Source organism: Dicentrarchus labrax, unplaced genomic scaffold (assembly GCF_905237075.1).
Source record: "Dicentrarchus labrax unplaced genomic scaffold, dlabrax2021, whole genome shotgun sequence".
Lineage (NCBI taxonomy): Eukaryota > Metazoa > Chordata > Actinopteri > Moronidae > Dicentrarchus > Dicentrarchus labrax.
This window is the reverse complement of record NW_026136722.1, coordinates 2,628,017-2,641,894: the sequence shown is the minus strand read 5'-3', so window position 1 is coordinate 2,641,894 and position 13,878 is coordinate 2,628,017. Positions and strand designations below refer to the sequence as shown.

At 38.8% G+C, this 13,878-nt stretch overlaps 1 protein-coding gene across 2 annotated transcripts; it reads left to right on the top strand.

Moving 5' to 3' along the window:
* The first annotated feature begins 766 nt into the window (after positions 1 to 766).
* LOC127356421 (NACHT, LRR and PYD domains-containing protein 3) lies at positions 767 to 13,363 on the top strand. Of its 2 annotated transcripts, none has more exons than XM_051388141.1 (12): positions 767 to 883; positions 1,191 to 1,605; positions 3,010 to 3,062; positions 3,242 to 3,478; positions 3,666 to 5,544; positions 6,151 to 6,324; positions 8,928 to 9,095; positions 9,341 to 9,514; positions 10,089 to 10,262; positions 10,730 to 10,903; positions 11,045 to 11,094; positions 11,822 to 13,363. In XM_051388141.1, exons 2-12 carry the CDS (start codon positions 1,313 to 1,315, stop codon positions 12,352 to 12,354), a joined length of 3,909 nt encoding a protein of 1,302 aa, XP_051244101.1. In that variant the 5' UTR covers positions 767 to 883; positions 1,191 to 1,312; the 3' UTR covers positions 12,355 to 13,363. The 2 variants fall into 2 exon arrangements, with proteins under 2 accessions (XP_051244101.1, XP_051244100.1); XM_051388140.1 differs by having other exon boundaries at positions 3,239 to 3,478.
* Positions 13,364 to 13,878: the final 515 nt, after the last annotated feature.

Genomic DNA, 13,878 nt, shown 5'->3' with positions numbered 1-13,878 from the left:
CCTCTTCAGTGTCGGCTTCACTTCACAGACCCAGAAGCTCTTTCTATTATATATACTGTCAAAACAGGTTGTAGTCAGTCCGTCAATCACAAGCAGCACAAGCAATGCAACAAGCAGCTGTGACAGTTGTGTTTCCAGCCCCTCTTTAGAATCTTTTTTTGCTTTTTATAACCCTAATCTTCAGTGAAATATGGTGTAAAGTCAATTTGGATTTGTGTAAATAATTCATGCTGGCTTTATAGGCTAATGGAGTGTTACTGTCTGTCTGTATTTTTGTTAATATGGCACTGCCATTATTTTTTTTAATCAAATCTGATACTAGCTACCACATACAGTACTTACAAACCATACACCATTCGGTTCAAAAACCCAAAGCCAAAATTCAGCTGTGAATGTCACTTTTAACAAAGGAGAGCTACAAACTGTCTGGCTTTAATGTGCGTTTCTGTCAGACAATGGGCTGGCCTGGAATACGTTTTCATACAAAAAGACAGAAACTTGATACAGCCTAAATGGAGTGTATGGAGGCTGCTGGACTGTGCACCAAAATTAGAAGGAAGTCTGATTTTCCTCTTAAAAATGTGAATTTGGGGCTGCAGTGTTTGATTTCAAAGACAGACTTTTGTGCCAGACAACAGAAGCAGCCGCAGGAATATCCACATTTTTCTCTCTCTTCCTTTTTGTCCCTCCCCCAGACACACACACACACACACACACACACACACACACACACACACACTCAGCTGGGTCCACCCACCAAATACTGTCTTCTCTTCCTGCGTATAATAACATTTACACTACAGTAGTATGACACAACACCCACAGACATTGAAAAATCCAAGTCTTTCCTGCTGCAGCTTACCATAGGACTTCAGACACAAAGGTAAAATAACACATTTAAATTTATCTGTGCATGTTTGTGAAAAAAAATGCAGATGAATAGTCCAATTAAATATTGTATGTGTTTAGAATAAAAGTACAGACCACTGATTTTACTCTCAACACAGAAAGGTTGTTAATAATAACTGTAGAAAATGCCTTAAAAACTCTTAATTCAATTTAAACTAAAACTGTTAAAGTATAAATAAATATACTGCATCACAGTTATGATATTCTAATATGTACCAATTTTATATTAAAACACAAGATAGATGTTAGATAGACTTGTCCTTTCACTTTCACTTTTACAGGGTCAGCCGTCGTAGAGCCACTACATAATGACAGCAAGTTTGGCTGTTCTGAGGACAGAATGGAATATTTAAAAACTTTCCAAATGACAGATTCACAGAGCTGACACTGAAGAACTAACATCATGGGGAGCCAATGCTCGAAACTTAGGAGGGGTAAATCAAAGAGAAAGGAGTGTTACGAACCAGATCAGAAGAAAGATGAGGTTTCCACCATAGTGGAAAGTGGAGAAAGATCTCCTTTTCTCCAAAAAAGGCCATCTATGCAGGAGGAAGAGGGAGTTGTAAGAGAGACAACAAATGAGGAAACTTTAGGGAGGAAAAAAAAAGAAGAAACTTGCTCTGAAAAACTGGGTTGTCTTGAGAAGAGCAGCACTCTGCCACAGGAATACCCTGCGGTTGAAGTCAACACCCCAAGGTGAGACTTCATCATCAGCATTATAATTTCTCCATTGACACTAAAACTGTGTTTCTGTGTGTACATAAATAAATTCATGTAAAATATACTGTATAACGTAAACGTAAAACATCCAATAAAAGCAGGGTCCAAAATAGACGCAGGTCTCCTTTACAAGCCTGGTGTGGCTTCATGTTTTGACAAACAAACACAGTTCTCCAATAGAGGCCTGGTCTGGATTTTATAGAAATTATCTTGATGTCAAAAAAATCTTAAAGACCACCGGGTCACCCGCTTGAGCGAGTTTTTAGCCGTTTAGATCGCCTACACAAATATAGATTAATTAGATTCTCTACAATTCAGTCGTTCGGTTAATTTTATGGAAACTATCAACACCAAAGTATAATTCATTTAGACTTACAGGCATGGTAAATAAGAAACTCTGAAGCGATCATAAAGTCTATATAGTCTGTATCCGTTCCTCCATTGTTTATATTTAGTCCGTAAGGGTCCACCGGTCAAAGTAGTCAAAGGGTTTCATAAAAATAAAATTAGAGTTTATCAGAGAATATTGTCATGTGAAGTCTGTTGCCCACTGCAGAGATCAGTGGTCACACTGCCTGCATCTGCAAGTGTGTGTGCATCGTGGAACATCTTCAATATCTATATATGCAGAGTGTGTCATAATGAGATTAAAAGCTCTCTTGCGTTTCTATGGACAGAATCCATTCATCTGTCATTAAGACTTTTTTTGTATTGTATTTATCAATGGCAAACTCAGCATAGAAAGATAGGGCTGGTAGCAGCAGAAACGCTCTCTGTGTGGTCACCTCAGGCGTACGAGCTGCAGCAATTCAAGTAGGCAGCCGGACAGAAGAGGTGCCGGGCATGGTGGATACAAACGTTTCAACTGGCAGATTATGCTCCTTTGAAAATGTCAAATGGTGACTTTGAATATATTCTTATTTATTTTTGGAAACTGTGCTGACTTTGTGGCATTTTGTGTGGCCTTAGCTGTTTCACGCTCTTTCTCACTCTGGTCTTTTAAGTATCATATTTGATTTGATGTGTTTTGACTCTTGTAGAATAACTTGCCGTTTCAGGGCAAATCAGGAAAGTGTGCAGTGTTTTTTTGGGTGTCAAGTATGCCTTGGCCCCCCTGGTCTATGTTGGTCTTAACTATCTAACACTGTATGGTAAATGGACTGTCTGCTAGATACTTGTAATACTCTAGTCTTTGCGGTGGAAAAAGCTGTGTTATGTAATTTTCTTTTGTTAAAATGACTTAGATAAAATTGGTATTAAAAAAAAATTCATTCAGGAATCGGTATTGAAATCACTTGAAAAGTTTTAATACCCAGCCCTAGTTAGAAGCATTGTTACCTGTTACATCTGTAAAACACAGTTGTTTTTGTCATTTGTCAGTCCTGCCGTCTCCGAAACACATGATCCTGCTTCATCCATCACAGAGGAGAAAGGTGAGTTAAAGTAGAGCAAACACTATCTTTATTTTAACTGGTGACCATAAAATTCCAATTACAAGAAAAGTATGTGCATGCCTTAGAGGCCATTTATTCTGTGGCATGCTTGTAACAGGTAGCTGTGTGTCCAGGATATGATGACATGTGCCATCATGTGTTTATCTTTTTAAAAGAAGCTGACTGGGTGGACAACAACAGGGCTAAGCTCATTCACAGTGTCACTTCAGTGATGGTAATAGCGGATGAGATGGTCCAGTGGAAAATAATTCATAATGAGACGTACAACAACATCAAGGCTGCCAGGACCAGCCAGGAGCAGATGAGGGAGCTCTTTGAGGCTATGAAAGGATCTAAAAGAGCCAAATCTTCATTCTACAGAATTTTCAACAACATTCACCCAGACATATGTGGAAGTATGTGAGATTTTTTTTTGATGACTTAACCTCTGCTGAGGTCTTTGTCTAAAACATGATGATGGTTATAATAGTTAGTATAGTAATACATTTCAATTTTAGTACATTGACAAGATCAAATGCAGTAAAGTTCAAAATATTGTATGCTCACGAAACTGCTTTGATTATGTTAACTCTTTTATTGCAGCAGAAGATGTCCCACAAGTCATCAGAAAACACAAAGCATTTCTAAGGGAAAGGTTTAGATATGAGTTTGAAGGCACTGAAAAAGATCGTAAGGATGCAAAATCATTGGACAAAATTTACACAGAGCTTCACATAATTCACGGAGAGAGTGAACATGTCAATGAACAACATGAGATCTGGGAGATTGAAGATAAGGCGAGGAATCAAACAGCTGAGGGCACTAAAATCAACTGCAATGACATCTTTAAAAGTACACCAGAAGGTAGCGTCTCATCTGGGCAAGACAGAAGAGAAGAGAGAGCTATCAGAATTGTGATGACTAAGGGAATTGCTGGCATTGGAAAAACTGTCTCTGTGAAGAAGTTCATCCTTGACTGGGCAGATGGTGGAGCCAATCAGGATCTGGACTTTATCTTTGTGCTACCATTCAGAGAGCTAAACCTGGTCTTAGATGATCAGTTTAGTCTTGAGACACTCGTGAAAGACTTCCACCCAGAACTTAAAAACATAGCAGTTGCAAGAATATTTGCCAATCACAAAGTCTTGTTCATTTTTGATGGTCTTGATGAAAGCCAACTTCAACTGAATTTCAATGAAACCAAAAGACTGACAGATGCCACTAAGGAATCATCGGTGGACACTCTGGTGACCAACCTAATCCGGGAACATCTTCTTCCCTCCGCTCTTATCTGGATAACCTCAAGACCAGGAGCAGTTCACCGCATTCCTCGTCAGTTTGTGTACCAATGGACTGAGGTCAAAGGATTTAATGATGAGCAAAAAATACAGTACTTCGAGAAGAGAGTTGAGGACAAGGCAGTTGCTGAACAAATTATTAACAACATCACGAAATCCTGGAGCTTATACATTATGTGTCACATACCTATCTTCTGTTGGATTGCGGCAAAAGTTCTTGCGTGGTTGCTAGAAAAGGACAACACTCAAGATGAAAACATAAAAATACCTACAACTCTTACTGAGATGTACACTCACTTCCTTTGCATTCAAATGCAGGTAGCAACTGAAAAGTATGATAACCAGAATGAGTCAGATAAAGAGATGATCTTCAAGTCAAATGAAGAATTCATTTTAAAGTTAGGCAGGATGGCATTTGAACATCTGAAAGAAGGCAAAATCGTATTTACTGTCCATGATCTGAACAAGTATGGCATTGACATACAGAAAGCTGGAGTTTACTGTGGGTTGTGCACAGAGATATTCAAAGAAGAGACTGTGTTTAACATAAGGAAACTCTACTGCTTTGTGCATCTGACAGTTCAGGAGTACTTTGCTGCTTTGTTTGTGTACCACAGTTTTGCAAGTAAAAAAATAGACTCTCCAAGCCTCAAGGACTTCCTGCTCATAGGGTCTGATGAACAGCTCAAGTCTATCTTGGATGCTGATCCAGTTGATTTACCTGTGAATGAGCTGATTGAAATTTCAATAGCTAATTCAACTCTGAGAAAGACAGGTGAACTGGACATGTTCCTCAGGTTCCTTATTGGTATGTCTCTACAATCAACACAAAAACTGCTTTATGGCCTGATTCAGCAGACAGATAAACATTCTGAAGCTGTTGAGGAAATTACCGAAAGTCTAATAAAAATAGACTTAGTGTACTGCTCAGGTGAAAGATGTCTGAACCTCATTCACTGCCTGATTGAGCTGAAAGACAGTTCGGTACACAATACTGTGCAGCAGTGTCTGAAACCAAATCACAGGCCTGAAACACAGCTCTCTCCTGTTCAGTGCTCAGCTCTGGCCGACTTAATTCTAATGTCAAATACGCCCCTAGATGAATTTGACCTAAACAAATTCAGACCATCAAGAAGAGGCATTTTTAGGCTTCTCCCAGCTGTGAGGAACAGCAAAAAAGCAAGGTGAGCATGATAACCCCTCCCCTCTCTAGTTGGTCTGTGTTTTTCCCATTTGTTCTTCACAGGAGACAGAGTGGCAGGGGTGTGGCCATTAAATGGGCTACACCTGGTTTATCCCTGATTACTAGGTTTCATAGGAGGTTCCTTCCAGCCAGAAGGTCCTGGGTTTGTTGCTGTCTTTGGCTTGAATAATGATTATCCTTTTTCCATACACAACACTTCACCCATGTCCACACACTCACTACACTACTGACAATACTGATGTACATATATCTTGTATACTTTGTTTAGTTTAAATATTATTTAATTACATTTTGCCATAAACACCTTTTGTGTGGTCTCCCTATATAGTGAGAATACAAGTTCAAGTGACACTGTCATGAACAGCAGGTATATGACAGTGAGTTGGTCACTTAAACTTTTATTCTCACTATATCTGCAATGCATTTATTTCTTTGTCATTAACTTTAAATTTAATTTTTTTTTATACAGCACACACAAGCACACAGTTACAGTGCACATTTTAATTTGCTATCATAGTGGCAAATTTATTGTATGCATATAAAACTTTATCTGATCATTCATGATTGTCGTTTTTATTGTCTGCAGAATCTCAGGGGTGCATGTTGATGCTTGGCTTGGTGAAACAATCTCCTCAGCCCTTCGAATGTCAAACTCTGTGCTAACTGAACTGCACCTGCTAAATAGTTCATTTTATGGTGAATGTGCACAGTACTTGATTGATGGACTGATAAGTCCTCACTGCCAACTAGAAGCTCTGAGGTTAGTAAAACTATTTAATTGTATTGTGTTTTTATTTGTCTTTTATTCTTTTTTTTTAGTACTTTCTACTTTGTGTAAGAAACACATACAAAGATAGGTAATTAAACATTTTTTTTATTTGTTTATTTTAGAGGCTTAGCCTCCCATCCTAAAGGACTAATACACTAAATATTGGTGTGATGTGTATTCAGCCTGCCAGGACAATATTAGCACCAACGACATTCACCCACTCATGCTGGTGGCAGTCATTCACAATCATTTGGGTCACTTGCGTCCAAACCTTTTTCAAAGCCCACCAAAAGTATATTTGCTTTTGTCCAGACTGAAACAAACAGACAACCCTAGGTTCCCCTTCAGCACTGTAGCCAGGCTGACAGAGAGTCACAGCTCTATTGAACCACATATCCCCATAAACTTAAGTAGCAATGACTTCTTTTATAATAAAATTATTACTATTAGAGAGAAAATTAGTCACCAAATGCCCTCAACAGGTATCACTGGCTCTCCAAGTTTAGGAACTTTTACTAATGTAAACTCAGATATATATTTAGAATGTTTTTCTGCTGTCAATCTTCATCAATTTCTTCATCGAAGCCATCAACCTGTCTATTAGACCCGATCCCAACTAGGCTGCTTAAAGAAGTCATACCCTTAATTGGCACTTCTTTACTGGATATAATTAATCTTTCTTTATTATCAGGATATGTACCACAGTCCTTAAAAGTAGCTGTAATTAAACCCCATCTTAAAAAGCCCACTCTTGACCCAGGGGTTTTAGCCAACTATAGACCGATTTCTAACCTCCCCTTCCTCTCTAAGATTCTGGAGAAAGTAGCTCTTGTTAAAGTTAATAATTACCTTTTGATTGCTTCCAACACTGTACTTGTATTATTAGATCTTAGTGCTGCATTTGACACCATTGACCATAATATTCTTGTACAGAGACTTGAGCATCAATTTGGCATTAAAGGAACCGCACTAAGCTGGTTTAAGTCATACTTATCAGATTGTTCACAGTTTGTACATGTTAATGATAAATCTTCAATAAATACTACAGTTAGTCATGGAGTTCCACAAGGTTCTGTACTTGGACCAATACTATTTACTTTATATATGCTCCCTTTAGGCAACATTATTAGGAATCACTCCATTGACTTTCATTGCTTTGCAGATGATACGCAGTTATATCTGTCGATCAACCCTGATGAAATTAATCAATGATCTAAATTACAAATATGTCTTAAGGACATAAAATCCTGGATGAGCTGCAATTTTCTGATGTTAAACTCAGAAAAAAATGAAATTCTTGTACTTGGCCCCGAAAACCTTAGAGACTCACTATCTAAAGATATTGCTACTCTAGATGGCATTACCTTGGCCTCTAGCACCACTGTCAGGAATCTTGGAGTTATCTTTGATCAGGACATTTAATTCCCACATAAAGCTATTCTCCAGGACTACCTTCTTTCATTTACGTAATATTACAAAAATTAGACACATCCTATCACAGACAGATGCAGAAAAACTAATCCATGCATTTGTTACTTCTAGGCTGGATTACTGCAACTCTTTATTATCAGGATGCCCCAATAAGTCCATTAAGACGCTCCAATTATTTCAAAACGCTGCAGCACGAGTACTGACAGGAACTAGGAAAAGAGTTCACATCTCTCCTGTACTAGCTACTCTGCACTAGCTCCCTGTAAAATTTAGAATAGAATTTAAAATCCTCCTCCTCACCTACAAAGCTCTTCATGGTCAGGCCCCTTCATATCTTAAAGAGCTCATAGCACCCTATTACCCCACTAGAACACTGCGTTCTCTGAATGCAGGGCTACTTGTGGTTCCTATAGTCTTGAAAAGTAGAACAGGAGCCAGAGCCTTCAGTTACCAAGCTCCTCTCCTGTGGAACCAGCTTCCAATTGTGGTTCGGGAGGCAGACACCCTCTCCACTTTCAAGAATAGGCTTAAGACGTTCCTCTTTGATAAAGCGTATAGTTGGGCTGGATCAGGTGAGTCCTGAACCATCCCTTAGTTATGCTGCTATAGGCCTAGACTATCGGGGGATTTCCCATGGTGCACTGAGCTCCTCTCTTCCTCTCTCTCTCTCATTGTCCCCCATCGTTGCTGTTGTCGTCGTCATCATCTTCTTCATGTTCATCATCATCAGTCACTACTATTAGTGTAGTAGTTGCTACTGTTGTTGCTGTGCAACTGTCTGTCTGTCTCTGTCTCTCTCTCTTTCTCTCTCTCTCTCTCTCTCTCTCTCTCTCTCTCTCACCCCAACTGGTCGAGGCAGACGACCACCCACCTAGAGCCTAAGGATCTGTCCTAGGTTTCCTCCTCTCAACAGGCAGTTTTTCCTTGCCCCCGTCGCCAAGTGCTTGCTCATGGTGGTAATGTTGGGTCTCTGTAAATGTTATAAGGAGTTCGGTCTAGACGTGCTCCATTTGAAAAGTGTCCTGAGATAACTTCTGTTATGAATTGGCGCTATACAAATACAATTTAATTGAAATTGAACTGCATTGAAATATCTCTGTAACAACTGTTATAAATACACTGATATAACTATGTTCACCTGTTTTTGTCCTCTGTGTTTGTAGTCTGTCTGGTAATGGACTCTCACGAAACAAATGCGAAAAGTTGGCGTCAGCTATCAAATCTGTCATCTCAAATCTAAGAGAACTGGAGCTGAGTTGCAGCATACTGAACGGCTCATTATGCTCTGTGCTTTCTGTTGGGCTAAACAGCCCTAAACTGGTGAAGCTCAGGTCTGTGTCTCAGACATATTATTCCCCTAAACATGGAGGTATGGTGCATAAAAGGTTCTAAATCAGATTTTCTGGCCATGTTGTAAGGTAGAAATTATGTGCACTATTTGTTCTACAAAGGCTCATTCACATCCTAGGGAAAGCTGCCCTGCTAAAACAGACAGTTAAGTTGCAATATCTAACGTGTGTATGTCCAATTTATGTATTTCTTATTTATGTCATTTTTATTACCTCTTTCCCAAAAGACTAAACCGAAATCCTCAGACTGCAGACATCTGTAAGCAGTTGGTGACAGCATTCACTTCCAAACCATGTTACCTGAGAGAGCTGGAACTGAGTTACGCCAATTTTAAAGACTCAGAAATGGAGATCTTCTGTACTGGTCTGATGAACACAAACTGTACTCTTGAAATATTGAGGTAAAAGACTGCAATACATTGCACTGCATTAAAAAAACAAGACTAAATGGTCGCTGAAATATCATTAAAAATAAGTGCTAATAATGTCTGAAAAGGTTAATTTCATCAGCTCAATGAATGTTTAGTAGAAGAAAATGTCAAATAACATAACATTAAAGGTCCAGTGTGTAACATCTATTGGCAGAAATAGAATATAAAATTCATAAGTATGTTTTATATTGTATATACAGTAATCACCTCTGTATACACAAATCACAAGAATCATGTTCTCGTCACCTTAGAAAGAACATGTTTTTATCTACAGAGGGAGCGGGTCCTCCTCACGGAGGCCGCCATGTTGAATAACCATGCATGGTGGTATTTATTCAAATCGTTGCAATCTGCAACTACACCACTAGATGCCACTGAATCCTACACACTGGTCATTTAAGTCATTAAACCTAAATTCTGATCATGTATGTAGATAACAAAGTTAGTAAATTAGTAAATCATTAACAATTATTTTCATATTTAAATATTTTTCAAATATTCTGCATGATGAGAGGTAAATTATATTCCTACATTTGTCATTCAGTCTTGGTCACAACAGACTCACTGAGAAAGGTTGTAATGCGTTGGCCTCAGTGCTCAGCTCCAAACACTCCCACCTGGCTGAGCTGGACCTGAGCTACAATGACCTGCAGGACTCAGGAGTGATGGCGCTGTGTAATGCACTGATGAACCCACACTGTGGTTTGAAAATATTACGGTCAGTTTAAACAATAACTCTTATTTACGTTGACATTACTAATTGACTTTTACCTGAATTCAGCTTTTTCCAATGCACACACACAACAGCTCTTTAATAAAATTCTAAGTTCTATAGACATTCATGGATCTTATATATTTTTTAAACTGTGGTATACATGCGTTTATTCAACTTTATGGGGATTTTCGAAGCTGTGCTGCTGTTGAATTGTAGTGGCATACTTTCTAATACTTTGTCAACTGTATTTCCTTGTCAGTGAGGATGGAGTGAATACCTGTAGTGTGTTACATACAAATTTACCTCTGAAAGTAATTATACTGTGTCCAGCAAGTTCTTTATTTACAATAGCTGTAAATGTTCATATTTAAGCTGTCAAGACATTTATAGTGTCAACTTGTGTTAACAAGTAAAAATTAGTGCTGATCATCTACCACACGTCAACAATGTCCGTTGTGTAATTTCCGTAGGCTGTCATTCTGTAAAGTGACAGGAAATGGATGTGCTGCCCTGGCCTCGGCTCTGAGGTCTGACCACTGCAGGCTCGGTGAGCTGGACCTGAGCTTTAATCACCTGACAGATCAAGGAGTCAAACTGCTGTCTGAAATACAGCGGGATTCACGTTGCAGTCTGGAGAAACTCAAGTATACTCAAACAGGCTAACAGACACACTCCTATGATTATTCCAAGATGAATTAGCAAGATTCACTTTAGTTGTTTAATTTGAAAGTGCATGTGGGAAGATATTTGATGTTTTCAACTGCTGTCCCTCCATTTCCCATCAGTGTGGACCAAAATGAAGAGTACTGGTTTGACTTGGAGCTGCTGAGACGATGTAAGAACATAATTATTTTAAATGAAATGCTATAGCTGTGATGTTGTAACATGCATGCACACCAAAGTGACCTGATATACAAAAATAATGGACAGGTTGAAATAAAGAATGCCACTCTACTTTTGAGTGTCTATATCAGGACGAAAGTATGTATGTGTGTGTGTGTATGTATTTCTGACCCTTTACATTTGTTATGGCAACTGTAATTTGTCTTTCGTGCTGGGAATGGCACGGTGAAGTGAGGGAGTTGCAAGCTGCAACTACACTGCTAAATACCCCTAAATCCTACACACTGGTCCTTTAATTCATGATTGGGTGAGTTTCAGCACAAGTTATTACCTGGTAAAGGATCTGATACCTGACATCTGTCAGACAATAAGGGGTGAGTATTTTCTGTATGTGACTCAACTTCCATAGAAATGACTGAGATACTGAGAATCCTGTACAACTTTAAAACATTCACACCAAGGGAACAACTAATGCAACCAAATGTTTGCAGTTTGAACAGCATGTCAACAAAGTGGAGACAGTTATTGGGTAAAACCTGCCTCGTTTGAACTTCCATAATGATGACATAACATGTTGACATCATCCAAAAGGGTTTGACAGAGTTGTAACGTATCTCTAACGTGATGATGCAAGATTATATTAAAACAATCTGAGATCAAGAGATCACACTCACAGAAATAGCTCTCCCTTATTATTGTTTCTCCTGTCTTAATTGCAGATGCCTGTGATCTGACACTGGACCCCAACACAGCAGACGTGAATATCATTTTGACAGAGGAGAACAAAAAGGCAACATATGTTAGTGAGAAGCAGCCGTATCCTGATAATCCAGACAGATTTGCCTGCTTTCAAGTACTGTGTGAAGAAGGTCTGACCGATCGCCATTACTGGGAGGTTGAGTGTTTTTCAGCTAATTTTGGAATGACATACAAGAGTATAGCTAGGGTGTCAGATTGTTCAGCTGAAATGTCTTTGGGAAAAAATGAAATGTCTTGGTGCTGGTTTTATGAAGGGGCGTTTTATCATAACAATTCCTGTCTGGAGTTTATGGACTGTGCTACACACAGTAGTACCATAGGAGTGTATCTGGACTGGCCAGCGGGTATTTTGTCCTTTTTTGAGGTCTTTCCTGATACACTGACCCACCTGTACACTGTGCGTACAACTTTCACTGAGCCACTGCATCCTGGTTTTTGTCTGTATCCTCTAGGGAACAGCAACATAAAGATCATGCCCCTGTCACTGCACTAGAAACTCCTCCTGCAGGTTGGGGCATCTACACTGAGATGGGCGAGATCCTGGCTTAGGACTGTAAATAAATAAGTGGCTTTCGACCGTATTGGTTGAGGCACATAGCTGACAAAACTATATCCAACAAAGGAGTTGGAAGTGATAAGAACTACTGTAAGATGGGGAATATTTTAACATTTCTTTTAAATAGATACACTTGTTTGTCTGTTGATACTTAATTCTTCCTACACTATGACTCAGCTTCCATAGAAATGATTGAACCAGATGCAGCATGTACAGGCTGGTCTGCATTCCTCCATTGTAATCTACTATCTACCATGACAGAATCTGTTCATCTGTAAGTCAGTTAAAAATAGTACAGTGGTGTATTCAGATCATACATGGAATGCATTTTGAACTCCTTAAATTTTGCACCTCTCATATCTGGCTGAAATGTTGAGTGAAAACACCAGCATTAAGAAAGACACTGTTCTTACCTCCCTCACGGGTGAACATGTACAGTACTGTATGGACAGTATGGGTGTGCTTTTAGACAAACAAGAAGCACAGATGGATGAATGTTCTATATCAATCACATCTGTATGAAAAAGCTGTATAGAGTGTACATATAACCTTCATTAACTTTTTTCTATTTTTCATGATATCTGTATTTTTTGTATTGTATTTTTTTATTTAATGTGTATTTTTTGAATCTGCAGTGTTGTATATGGAGCTACTGTAGCGAGTAAATTTCCCCAGTGTAGTATCAATAAAGTCTGTGTTATCTTACCTTATCTTATCCTATGAATGTACAATGAAGTTGGATGTGTATGTGTGTTCTTGGATTGATTTATTGAATTTGGAATAAATACCTTGTAAGCATTACACTCAGTTCAGAAGGCTAACAGAAGCCCCTCTGTCTGAGTGTGTGTGTGTGTGTGTGTAGTCGCATGTGTGCAACTTTTCATTTTAAAAAGTTTAGTTGAAATGTTTGTCTAATGTGAAGTCTAATAAAAGCAGTGTTGCAGCATTTCTTTAAGTGTGTTTGTGGTTGTACAGATTCCAGCAAAGAAAAAAAGATCTTAAAAAGAGCATTTCCACCCTGACTGAATGTCAAAGATATGAAGGGATTTGTTTTTATATATGTGCATATGTCATGCCAATAAAGCCAGACCAAAAAAAAAGGGTTTCCACTGTTATTCAACTCATCACAGCGACACAAATGGTGCATCAGCCTGTGCTTGTGGATTAAGGAGCAGATGAGAGTTTCATGGACCTGTCTTACGTTTTAGAAGCCAACGCCCTTGACGGTCGACTAATCTGCAAGGTCACTCATCGCCTTCAACCCATTCAGCTAATAATAAACGGTAACCATTCTGTAGTCATCACTTCACATCTGTTTGAATCAAAATCCACTAATTGTGGGGTTGACGTGGCTTATTAAACATAACCCATATATTGATTGGATCACTGGCAAAAGTTGGGAAAATACTGTTCAAATTCACCTGTTCAATTTCTGTTCCTCCAAGCCACCTGAACTTTCCA